The sequence below is a fragment of the Coregonus clupeaformis genome, chromosome 26 (assembly GCF_020615455.1).
Source record: "Coregonus clupeaformis isolate EN_2021a chromosome 26, ASM2061545v1, whole genome shotgun sequence".
In the NCBI taxonomy this organism is placed as follows: Eukaryota; Metazoa; Chordata; class Actinopteri; order Salmoniformes; family Salmonidae; genus Coregonus; species Coregonus clupeaformis.
In genome coordinates, this window is record NC_059217.1 from 6,296,952 (window position 1) to 6,310,105 (window position 13,154).

General features: G+C 43.0%; 1 protein-coding gene across 1 annotated transcript in view; it reads left to right on the forward strand.

The window, feature by feature from the left end:
* LOC121539803 (carboxyl-terminal PDZ ligand of neuronal nitric oxide synthase protein-like) overlaps positions 1-13,154 on the forward strand; it is a gene marked incomplete at its 3' end in the record, with an annotated part of 253,155 nt that overhangs the window by 12,449 nt on the left and 227,552 nt on the right. The window contains exon 2 of the mRNA XM_041848478.2: positions 2,830-2,901. Within this exon, the coding sequence (XP_041704412.2) occupies positions 2,830-2,901 (72 nt within the window). The remainder of the gene's footprint in view (positions 1-2,829; positions 2,902-13,154) is intronic.

Sequence of the window (13,154 nt, forward strand, 5' to 3'; positions counted from 1 at the left end):
TCAGATCCACCTCTACGCAGACGACACAATTTTGTATACATCTGGCCCTTCATTGGACACTGTGTTAACAAACCTCCAAACGAGCTTCAATGCCATACAACACTCCTTCCGTGTCCTCCAACTGCTCTTAAACGCTAGTAAAACTAAATGCATGCTCTTCAATCGAACGCTGCTTGCACCCGCCCACCCGACTAGAATCACTACTCTCGGCGGGTCTGACTTAGAATATGTGGACAACTACAAATACCTAGGTGTCTGGTTAGACTGTAAACTCTCCTTCCAGACTCACATTAAGCATCTCCAATCCAAAGTTAAATCTAGAATTGGCTTCCTATTTCGCAACAAAGCCTCCTTCACTCATGCTGCTAAACATGCCCTCGTAAAACTGACTATCCTACCGATCCTTGACTTCGGCGATGTCATTTACAAAATAGCTTCCAACACTTTACTCAGCAAATTGGATGTAGTCTATCACAGTGCCATCTGTTTTGTCACCAAAGCCCCATATACTACCCACCATTGTGACCTGTACGCTCTCGTTGGCTGGCCCTCACTACATATTCGTTGCCAAACCCACTGGCTCCAGGTCATCTATAAATCACTTCTAGGCTTATCCCGCCTTATCTTAGCTCATTGGTCACCATAGCAACACCCACCCGTAGTATGCGTTCCAGCAGGTATATCTCACTGGTCATCCCCAAAGCCAACACCTCCTTTGGCCGCCATTCCTTCCAGTTCTCTGCTGCAAATGACTGGAACAAACTGCAAAAATCTCTGAAGCTGGAAACACTTATCTCCCTCACTGTCTTTAAGCATCAGTTGTCAGAGCAGCTTACCGATCACTGCACCTGTACACAGCCCATCTGTAATTAGCCCACCCAACTACCTCATCCCCATATTGTTATTTATTTTGCTTATTTGCACCCCAGTCTCTCTATTTGCACATCATCTTCTGCACATCTATCACTCCAGTGTTAATACTAAATTGTAATTATTTTGCACTATGGTATATTTATTGCCTTACCTCCATAACTTACTACATTTGCACACACTGTATATAGATTTTCTATTGTGTTATTGACTGTACGTTTTGTTTATTACATATGTAACTCTGTGTTGTTGTTGTTTTTATTGCACTGCTTTGCTTTATCTTGGCCAGGTCGCAGTTGTAAATGAGAACTTGTTCTCAACTGGCTTACCTGGTTAAAGAAATACAATTAAAACCTCCGTCACTGGGTCGCATCGTCACGTTCTCAAGCCGCCCTCTGCTGATGGTGCCATAGTGGTGCCCAAAAGTCATGATAGATGGAGGCCAATGGAGGCTGCTGAGGGGAGCACGGCTCATAATAATGGCTGGAATGGAGCAAACACATAGAAACCATGTGTTTGATGTATTTGACACCATTCCATCAATGCCGCTCCAGCCGTTACCACGAGCCCTGTGTGTCTGTCTGTCTTGGAGTTCCAGAGCCTGTCCTCCCCAATTAAGGTGCCACCAACATCCTGTGATGGAGGCTAACGACTGTTTCGTCTAAATAACACAACAGTTGCCTGAAAATATGATGACATTGCAATGACAAGTAGGCAAATGTTTAGTAGGAAACAACTTTGCCATCATTAACATGTTGTGAAATGGATGGAGATGTTGTCATTAGCTAGCAAAGTTTGTCAAAAATAGCTAGCAATGGTAACGTTAGCTAACGAAAATTCTGTGGTCTCCTCTCAATCTTGGCTAGCTAGCTAACGTTACTCTGCATCTAAAGTCAATCTGGCAGCATTAAAATGATGATAAAAGCTTTCCCTACAAAATGATTTCCCTCCCTTTGCAATCTTTGTATTTCCAAGCCACTGTAATACACTTTTGATTAAATCAGCGCTCATTGAGAATGCATCGAGTAGAATGATCGATCAGTCGGACATGCTTCTCAGATAGAGGCTTGCTTGTTCTTGAGAATAGCCATAGCTAGTTACCATAGTGATCCCTCGAGAGTATCTAATTTCAGTGCATCATTCATATAGCTTGCTAGCTAGCTAGTTGGCTGTGCTAGAAATAATATAATCATGCTAGCTAATTGTTTCAATGCACCTTCCAAATTCTTGAAATTACAAGACAAAAAGGACACTTACCTAAGATGTTCCTCTATGTCCTCTTGGTTGTGAAGGTTAGGTAGCAAGCTAGCTAATCTTGTTCCTAGATACTTCCACCCAAATGCGCACTCCATGGGGGTCTAGAATATGAAGTAAATTCCTGACTGTGTTTTGTTTGTATCCATGAACCTTCCCATGTCGGACCAGTTGATCAAGAAGGAATCACGCTATATCAAGGAGGTTCGATCGTTTTTTCCATCTGTGTAGAGCCTTAGAGAACTCCGCAATGGACGTCAACTAATGACAGTACCATCTATATTGCTCATGACACTAATACTGTATCTCCCAATTTCTCAAACCGAGGAGAAAATAGAAGTTTATTAACTCAAGCAAACTGGAAATAATGTCAACCCGTGCATGAGAGGAAGCCAAGCTTGCAGAGTAGCCTATGCTAACTTTTCAGCATAATAAAGGCTATTTCTCTTAATAACGTGCAACCGGATTATCTTGTATTAACAAGATCTTTCTCATTATAATGTTATCTTTCTCGTAATAACGAGATAATGGATTATTTAATTATTGTTATTTAATTATTTTGTAATAGCGTGATATTATCTCGTAATAATTATATACAAAAACAAACTTCTGAGTGGCAGCAATACGCCACTGTAGAATATATCACAATGGTCAAATAAATATGGTAACATTTCTATCCTTGCTTTCTGTTTTGTTCCTAACCAGTACATCGGGAGTCTGGACGTGGCTCGGCCGAACAGCAGAGTGGAGATCGTGGCTGCTATGAGGAGAATACGGGTTAGTTGTGCCCTTCATCTAAACAAACTACCTCACCTCATCTACTCTTGTTCTGTTGTCGAACCTGCCACATAATGCCCCATTGGCATGTAGGCTATGGGGTAAATCTAGCTAGATACAGTGGGGGAAAAAAGTATTTAGTCAGCCACCAATTGTGCAAGTTCTCCCACTTAAAAAGATGAGAGAGGCTTGTAATTTTCATCATAGGTACACGTCAACTATGACAGACAAATTGAGGAAAAAATATCCAGAAAATCACATTTGTAGGATTTGTAATGAATTTATTTGCAAATTATGGTGGAAAATAAGTATTTGGTCACCTACAAACAAGCAAGATTTCTGGCTCTCACAGACCTGTAACTTCTTCTTTAAGAGGCTCCTCTGTCCTCCACTCGTTACCTGTATTAATGGCACCTGTTTGAACTTGTTATCAGTATAAAAGACACCTGTCCACAACCTCAAACAGTCACACTCCAAACTCCACTATGGCCAAGACCAAAGAGCTGTCAAAGGACACCAGAAACAAAATTGTAGACCTGGGAAGACTGAATCTGCAATAGGTAAGCAGCTTGGTTTGAAGAAATCAACTGTGGGAGCAATTATTAGGAAATGGAAGACATACAAGACCACTGATAATCTCCCTCGATCTGGGGCTCCACGCAAGATCTCACCCTGTGGGGTCAAAATGATCACAAGAACGGTGAGCAAAAATCCCAGAACCACACGGGGGGACCTAGTGAATGACCTGCAGAGAGCTGGGACCAAAGTAACAAAGCCTACCATCAGTAACACACTACGCCGCCAGGGACTCAAATCCTGCAGTGCCAGACGTGTCCCCCTGCTTAAGCCAGTACATGTCCAGGCCCGTCTGAAGTTTGCTAGAGTGCATTTGGATGATCCAGAAGAGGATTGGGAGAATGTCATATGGTCAGATGAAACCAAAATAGAACTTTTTTGGTAAAAACTCAACTCGTCGTGTTTGGAGGACAAAGAATGCTGAGTTGCATCCAAAGAACACCATACCTACTGTGAAGCATGGGGGTGGAAACATCATGCTTTGGGGCTGTTTTTCTGCAAAGGGACCAGGACGACTGATCCGTGTAAAGGAATGAATGGGGCCATGTATCGTGAGATTTTGAGTGAAAACCTCCTTCCATCAGCAAGGGCATTGAAGATGAAACGTGGCTGGGTCTTTCAGCATGACAATGATCCCAAACACACCGCCCGGGCAACGAAGGAGTGGCTTCGTAAGAAGCATTTCAAGGTCCTGGAGTGGCCTAGCCAGCTCGAGATGTCATTAAAAAACATCAAACCCCTCCCCAACTTTAAAAATATTTTCACATTACCCTCCCCTTGTACTTGAAAAAAATGATAACTCAATAAAGGGGAGGGTATTAACTCAAAATAATGATTATGACCACAGTAACAGTGATAGTTTTTTTATTTTTCTAAATATAAGCAGTGGTCAGAAGTAGTGCACTAGATAGGGAATGGGACCAGTGCTTATATTTAGGAAAATACTTATAATACTAAAAGTGCCCCGTGTAGCTCAGTTGGTAGAGCATGGCACTTGTAACGCCAGGGTTGTGGGTTCGTTTCCCACGGGGGGCAAGGGGGGCCAGTATGAAAATGTATGCACTCACTTAACTGTAAGTCGCTCTGGATAAGAGCGTCTGCTAAATGACTAAAATGTAAAATGTAAATGTAATAAAGTAGGTCTACCTCAACCTCAATCATAGAGCATTATCATCGTATTTGCGGGTCCCTGAAAAAAAGGGCTTTTATTAAGTCATTTCATGCAATTGTAGTCATTTTACATGACTGAAGACATTAGCAGAATGTATTTTTAATACCACTGTTTTTCTGAGCTAACAGTCGGCTGGCCAGAATATAATAGCAGCCCAATTCATGGACACAATTTTTAACACATCTGGTTAGAACATAACCAATTCAATGACTAACATAATTGAGATACAATCACCAATGTCTCTAGTAAATTATTTTGGTATCCAATGTCTGTCTCCTATGTGTTGATTGAGGAAAACAGGTAGCCTACTCTACTTTTTTTAAGCTCGCTTTCAAGAGAAAATGTCTCTATCAAAAAGTCCCAAAAGAAAGAGATTTAGAAAATAGAAGTTTCAGAATGGACAGAGAGATATGTGTTCATTTTACCACATTTATCCAATGCCAAACCAGTGTGTCTTGTTTGCAGCAAAACTTTCGGGCTGTTTGCAAATAATTACATCTGAGAGGTCATATGATTCTAAGCATTACTTTCAAAAGTTACCTTTCCACCCTAGACAGAGGCCCGACACAGAATAATGTAAGATTTAACTGCTGGCTATTCTTTCGTGGCTTAACCCAACAATAGAAGGTCACAAGTCTGTCCCTAAAAGCTGCCTAGGTTTAAACATCTTCTCTTTTAAAGAAAGTGAATAGCTCAACTGATAGTGACAGAGTTACACATTGTACAGATGTTCTATCTTAATTTGACCCCTTTCATCGCAGGAGGAAAATAATCCTGCAGCAGGAGGATTTGAATATCTGAAGAAATATTTAGAATTGCCGCCAGGGGGCAGCTGGAAGCGGTGTTTCTATACAATGCACACCACACTTACATGTAGGCTACATGCAGGCGACAGCGAGTCTCGTGTGATTATAATAAATGTATGTATTTGAAGGGGGTAGATGTATTTTTCATTAGGGAAAAATTCGTTTTTTTAATCAATTGTTTTATTATATGTTGAAGGCAAGCAATAGGGGGTCCAGTGGTTACAGCCGCTGAACTATGCACACATATGCCAGAGTCAGCATGGGTTTGAAATAATTAAAAACAAACGCCTATGTATCATCAGTATTCATAGTACTCTTAGTGCTTGCTAGGGCGTTGTGAACTGCCATAGCACAGTGGTCTAAGCGGTGCGCTCCGGCTCCGAGCCTCATGAGTTTGTGACCAATGCTGGGCGATATAGCGACCAGCCTGAGCCTACATTAGGCCTACAAGTTAATTGCATTTATTTCAATGTTTTCAAGAAGTAAAACAATTAGTCTCATCATTTACACGCATAAACATCTTGACAGCTTTACGAAATGAAATATCAAAGCCACACAATACGGGGGGGGGTCCCCAACTCAATATTATAGAGGTGTTCCTAATGTTTGGTATACTCAGTGTACATAGCCTAACTATAAAACGTGGACAAGCATGCACACTGGAGGAAAGTTTATCATTCTACAGTAGGCCTACATCTGTCAATCAACTGATGACCCAAATCAGTTCAACTCAGCCAGGGAAACACAGGTGCCTATTATCGGTTTTCACACCTTTCATTATCTGACAATGGATAGGCTAACGGGTAGTCTACAGAATGTAGCCTATTGGAATATAATCAAATAACAAGAGGCCTATTGCAACCATCGATGGCACTAGATTATCGCCAGCTGATGTCTCGTTAAACCATCAATACGTGCTAAATTCACCCGCACAGCTGAGCTCAATTGCAACCATTATTGGTCACCTCATGGATGTGAAACAAAAAGCAGGACCCACAGGGAATCCCACCCTTTGGTCGTTCCCCACCCAGAACCATTATGGAAGGTCAAGATTCGTTTTGCCGGGTGGACGAAGCGCATCTCAGGTTTAGCTTGCGTAGCTGGGATCTCACCTCATATTAGGTCGCCCTCTGTCTCAGCAGTTCGGCACTCAGATCTGGGTAGATGCTGATCCTGTTCTCTGCATAGGTCAGAGCCCCCGATTCTGCAGCGAAACAAACAATTTGCCTTTTGACTTAACTGTGGATTCGTACAATCATACACCGAGATCCGTCCCGGAGAGGATCCGTGCGGTGCGCAATGTTTATCAGCGGCATGGGACCCAGCTTCTCCTGCCCAAACAGTTCATAGAAAAGATTTCTCATGAAGGAAGTTGGGTTGCCCGCTTCCACACCAGTTTCAAATCCAAGCTGAATTTAAGGGAATGATTTAGACTGATTCAGTTTTCTATTTTAGGAGATTGATTTCCCCTTCTAGCTTAGTTCGCACTGTTTCCAGGTCATGGAGTCGCACCTCTTTCACATTGGCCGATGACTTTAAACTTTCCACTTTAGTTAAGTTGGTATCTACTTATAAGTGAGCAGTGAAAGAGATTAATTTATCGGTTTTAATTGCAAGTTGAGGGCAGAGGTAATTTTCTCGCGAACAATCTCTCGGATAGTAGTGGCCAACTCTTTCTGTTGTCGGGTGTTGAGAGCCGCCATGTTTCCACAGGTGAATTTTGAATGGTGTGACAAGTACCGAGGATACTAAGAGGCAGGACGCAGACGCAGGAATCAACAATGTAAAAGTTTACTTAACACTGAGCAAGAGAACAACAAAGAGCGAGTACAAGACACTAACAATCACACACAACACAACACTGAACAGTCCAGGGCTATATAGGGGTGGTGATGAGATGATGAGGTGCAGGTGCGCTGGAGGTGATTAGGGTGCGTTGGGTTTCCATTCCGGTGTTGCCGAGGTGGTGCGCTCACACCGGTGGCTCAGTGGACTGGTGAATCAGAGTGCCGGAGGGGAGCAACGGGAGGAGAGGTGACAAATGGACAGAATATGCCAGCTGCTGGAGCGAAATAGACCTAGGCCCAGCTTCCCAATAGCGATGGAACTAAGGCTTATGAGTATGCATCTTTCCTACAACAGCCAAAGATGTAAGATGCGTTTCCCAAAACACCCCGCAGAGAGAACTGTTGCTAAGTGCGCCATTGGGGCTTGTGTCGATACTGATCGAAAAAAGGGAGCGCTGCTATCGGATCAGCATTCTCCATTCAAATATTTCCTTATAATTTGAATTATTTCACAATACTGACGACGGATCAGCTCCTAGAAAGATATTACCGCCTACGAATGCAAGTATTGAGGTGGCTTATTCTAATGCTTACTCAATAAAATGCATTCAATCACAGATTTGGCACCTCATTGCGCACATGTTAGGCTACACATCATGAAAGATATTGAGACAAATTACAGACAGTACCCTACCAGTAGCAAAATAGAACTCAATTGATTGAACATGAAAGGTATTTCAATGTGATTGAAATAGGCCTATAGCCTACTGTTTATATTTTAATGCAGTCATCTCGGTTTTCATTTGAAACATATTTTTATACGTCGCTCGTTGTATCAATTGCAAAGATTTTGGCAACTTTGTATTTGTAGTCAACTTTGTTCTGAAGTTATCGGCAGTCACAGAGATATGGATAAGCCGTGTGATTCTATGTTTAGCGGAGATCTTCTGTGTATAAAGTGACGTGGGAGGGCAAAAAAGCATCTAACAACGCACTTAGCTGTTCGAGGAGTGGTCTGAGGAAGGCGTTATATTACAAGCATTTTCAAGTGCAACGGTAACGATGGTTTTGGTAAACAGCTCGGAGATTTAACGATGCTCCTACGAAGGTTCTAACGATGAACTTAGCCTCAATATGCTTTTGGGAAACCGGGCTCTGCTGTAGTTCCTTGTAATACAGTGAACATCACACACCTTAATGTCAATTATTAGAAAATATGTCTGTTAAATCATAGTTCTTTTGCAAAAGAAAGCCACAAGAAAGCCACACATTTCAATGCATGCCACTGGAACCGGAGTCCTTTTTGAACAGACTAAGGTCATTTTTGACAAGCATTCGGTACAATAGAAATAAAGTATTTAATCGTTTACCACAGCAAATCTACTGTTGCAATTTATCCGACACTTTGTATGAATGGAAACTAAAGTTGGTGTAGCCTATTGCTATTATTTTATTTTGTTCCTATTTATGTTATCCAAAAGTGTCTGGCATGGTCAATTCTTCAAGATCGGGGCTAAAATATCCCTTGACTGTCCATATTGAAAATGTGTAAATAAATAAAGTCAGTCGGGTGGATTGTTATTTGTGCCAGAAGGGAGTGGGCCTGAATCAAACCCACACCGAGATGGTAGGCGTGTATGTGTGCGGCCACGCTGAAAGCAGCGGCCCTAACCGCTGGACTACCCCAGGCCGCGATTGAACTCAATTTTGACTTTAGCATTACACTTGTCACTTTTATGTCATAGATATTGGTCTTCACTAGGCTATCTTGTGTTAATAAGCTGTATAAAATGACAGTTGTTGATGTGTATGGCTGCATTTCAGATACATTTTTGTACATTTGAATGTTGCAGTAATAGGCCTAGCGTTTGAGTGAGCGAGATAAAATTATTTTGAAAGCAAGCCCTGATCCCAGTGACTCGACGACCCCCGCATGAAGAGAAAGAGAACTGCTCTTTTTCAGGGACTCACAAGGCTCATTTGAATTTCCTGATGCACCAGTAAAGTTCTCCGTGACAAAAGAGTGATCAAGTTAAGATTCGGCATCTGTAGGCCTACTTCCCAAGCAAAGTATTTTCTTTTACTTCTCCGCTATAGAACTTCTTAGCTCAGCCTCTGAATGTCATAGAGATTAACCAAAGACATTCCCATATGCATCAGAGTCGCGTCTTTCTTGTGCATTTCGTGGCTTGTTTTTAGCATAAAGCATCGTCGTTAAGATCACTTTATATAATCAGAATCCGATTTAGTTTCTTCAAAATCTTAAGCTAACACAAAGTAGGCTATGGCATACCCTCACATAGGCCTACCCCCTCAATTTGAGCACTGGTTTTAGCTTAACACACCAAGCTCTTCATGAACACAGAGGTATTTAATTAGTGGTGACACTATTGGAGTAATTGGCCAGCAAATCTATGGATAGCCTATAATTTAGTATGTGAAACAGGTAGGCCTACCTCTTATTTCTTAAAAGGGAAGAAATAGGCTCCAACACAAAGCCCTCTTGTTAGTTAATTAAAATTTAAATGAAGACTTGAAATTATTTACTCTAATTTCAGCACCACGTGCTGGCCACCTCCTGATTGATTGCTCCACGGCTGCCGCTTCACAATTCAGCACAACAAAGCTTTCATGGAAGTTACTTGAATCTGGCTCATTGTGAGATCAATAACTCTGATAAAAAATACTAATCAAGGGCAACAAAACATGTTGTTTCTTGGCCTTTGGAGAGGCAAATATCAAAGGAGTGTGACAAATATGAACCCGGAGCCAACGGCGCCAAACCATGTGGGTACTGTGGCATAGGCTAATGTATAAGGAAAGTACCAAAACCCTTGATGTAAACCATGGTAAAAACGCACTACCCTCCCCTGTGCCCAATATAAATCCCCTCCCCCCCAGTAATTTTCAAACTGTCCCAAACAGTGTTCCTATCTGGGTGGCCCTTCTACCGCCTCCAGCCCAATTTAACTGCACCACTAGAAAGTGTGACAAATCAATCAACAAATGACTCGCTTTGCAGGACTAAATCGGCATAGATAAGCAATACTGGAACAGACAGAATTTATTACTCAGGTTTTTAGGCTTTTTAGGCTCTCTCTCTCTTTTTCTTTGTCCATCTTAAAATGTAGCCTCTTTTATTTATTTGACCTCAATATTCATAACTATCCTGTGTTTCTGGTCTTATGACCATTTACTGTCATGTCCTGTTGATTCCTCCAGTTATATAGCCTCATGTTGGCTGTTTTACCAGTACAAGCAAAGGTTATAAGGTCAATTTTAGATTTTTATCTGGAGAGATTCTTGTGGAACATCACGTCTCAGGAGAAAGTTTTTATATTTTAGTGTTTTTCAAATATGTTGAATATCAGAGAGAGTAGAGAATTATCCCATACTCCCAACATACCACATTAGACATTTACATTTACGTCATTTAGCAGACGCTCTTATCCAGAGCGACCTACAAATAGGTGCATTCACCTTATAGCCAGTGGGATCACCACTTTACAATGTTTTTTTTTTTTTTTTTTTGGGGGTTTGGGTTGGGGTAAGGGGGGGGTAGAAGGATTACTTTATCCTATCCCAGGTATTCCTTAAAGAGGTGGGGTTTCAAATGTCTCCGGAAGGTGGTGAGTGACTCCGCTGTCCTGGCGTCGTGAGGGAGCTTGTTCCACCATTGGGGTGCCAGAGCAGCGAACAGTTTTGACTGGGCTGAGCGGGAACTATGCTTCCGCAGAGGTAGGGGAGCCAACAGGCCAGAGGTGGATGAACGCAATGCCCTCGTTTGGGTGTAGGGACTGATCAGAGCCTGAAGGTACGGAGGTGCCGTTCCCCTCACAGCTCCGTAGGCAAGCACCATGGTCTTGTAGCAGATGCGAGCTTCAACTGGAAGCCAGTGGAGTGTGCGGAGGAGCGGGGTGACGTGAGAGAACTTGGGAAGGTTGAACACCAGACGGGCTGCGGCATTCTGGATGAGTTGTAGGGTTTAATGGCACAGGCAGGGAGCCCAGCCAACAGCGAGTTGCAGTAATCCAGACGGGAGATGACAAGTGCCTGGATTAGGACCTGTGCCGCTTCCTGTGTAAGGCAGGGTCGTACTCTCCGAATGTTGTAGAGCATGAACCTACAGGATCGGGTCACCGCCTTGATGTTAGCGGAGAACGACAGGGTGTTGTCCAGGGTCACGCCAAGGCTCTTCGCACTCTGGGAGGAGGACACAACGGAGTTGTCAACCGTGATGGCGAGATCATGGAACAGGGTGTCCTTCCCCGGGAGGAAGAGCAGCTCCGTCTTGCCAAGGTTCAGCTTGAGGTGGTGATCCGTCATCCATACTGATATGTCTGCCAGACATGCAGAGATGCGATTCGCCACCTGGTTATCAGAAGGGGGAAAGGAGAAGATTAGTTGTGTGTCGTCAGCGTAGCAATGATAGGAGAGGCCATGTGAGGATATGACAGAGCCAAGTGACTTGGTGTATAGGGAGAATAGGAGAGGGCCTAGAACTGAGCCCTGGGGGACACCAGTGGTGAGAGCACGTGGTGCGGAGACAGCTTCTCGCCACGCCACTTGGTAGGAGCGACCGGTCAGGTTGGACGCAATCCAAGAGTGAGCATGGCTTGGCTTGCTATCAATCATTGTTTGTTATTTTTATACATTGTTACTTAGAGGATCCCGTAAAGGTGCAAACTGTTTGAAAGCCGAGGCCCGCTGCCCACAGTGCGTACCCCTGCTGGGGCATAACAGCCGCTGTTGTTGTTGGCAGGAGAACAGGTTCTGGCACCTACAGTATGAAAATAGTTAAATCAGGCATTGTTACATTTTTACAATATAGTGTCATTACTGTATAATTATTAGTGTAAGTACAGTGTAGGCCTAATACATACAGTGGGGGAAAAAAGTATTTAGTCAGCTACCAATTGTGCAAGTTCTCCAACTTAAAAAGATGAGAGAGGCCTGTAATTTTCATCATAGGTACACGTCAACTATGACAGACAAAATGAGAAAAAATAATCCAGAAAATCACATTGTAGGATTTTTTATGAATTTATTTGCAAATTATGGTGGAAAATAAGTATTTGGTCAATAACAAAAGTTTCTCAATACTTTGTTATATACCCTTTGTTGGCAATGACACAGGTCAAACGTTTTCTGTAAGTCTTCACAAGGTTTTCACACACTGTTGCTGGTATTTTGGCCCATTCCTCCATGCAGATCTCCTCTAGAGCAGTGATGTTTTGGGGCTGTCGCTGGGCAACACGGACATTCAACTCTCTCCAAAGATTTTCTATGGGGTTGAGATCTGGAGACTGGCTAGGCCACTCCAGGACCTTGAAATGCTTCTTACGAAGCCACTCCTTCGTTGCCCGGGCGGTGTGTTTGGGATCATTGTCATGCTGAAAGACCCAGCCACGTTTCATCTTAAATGACCTTGCTGATGGAAGGAGGGTTTCACTCAAAATCTCACGATACATGGCCCCATTCATTCCTTTACACGGATCAGTCGTCCTGGTCCCTTTGCAGAAAAACAGCCCCAAAGCATGATGTTTCCACCCCCATGCTTCACAGTAGGTATGGTGTTCTTTGGATGCAACTCAGCATTCTTTGTCCTCCAAACACGACGAGTTGAGTTTTTACCAAAAAGTTCTATTTTGGTTTCATCTGACCATATGACATTCTCCCAATCCTCTTCTGGATCATCCAAATGCACTCTAGCAAACTTCAGACGGGCCTGGACATGTACTGGCTTAAGCAGGGGGACACGTCTGGCACTGCAGGATTTGAGTCCCTGGCGGCGTACTGTGTTACTGATGGTAGGCTTTGTTACTTTGGTTGGTCCCAGCTCTCTGCAGGTCATTTACTAGGTCCCCCCATGTGGTTCTGGGATTTTTGCTCACCGTTCTTGTGATCATTTTG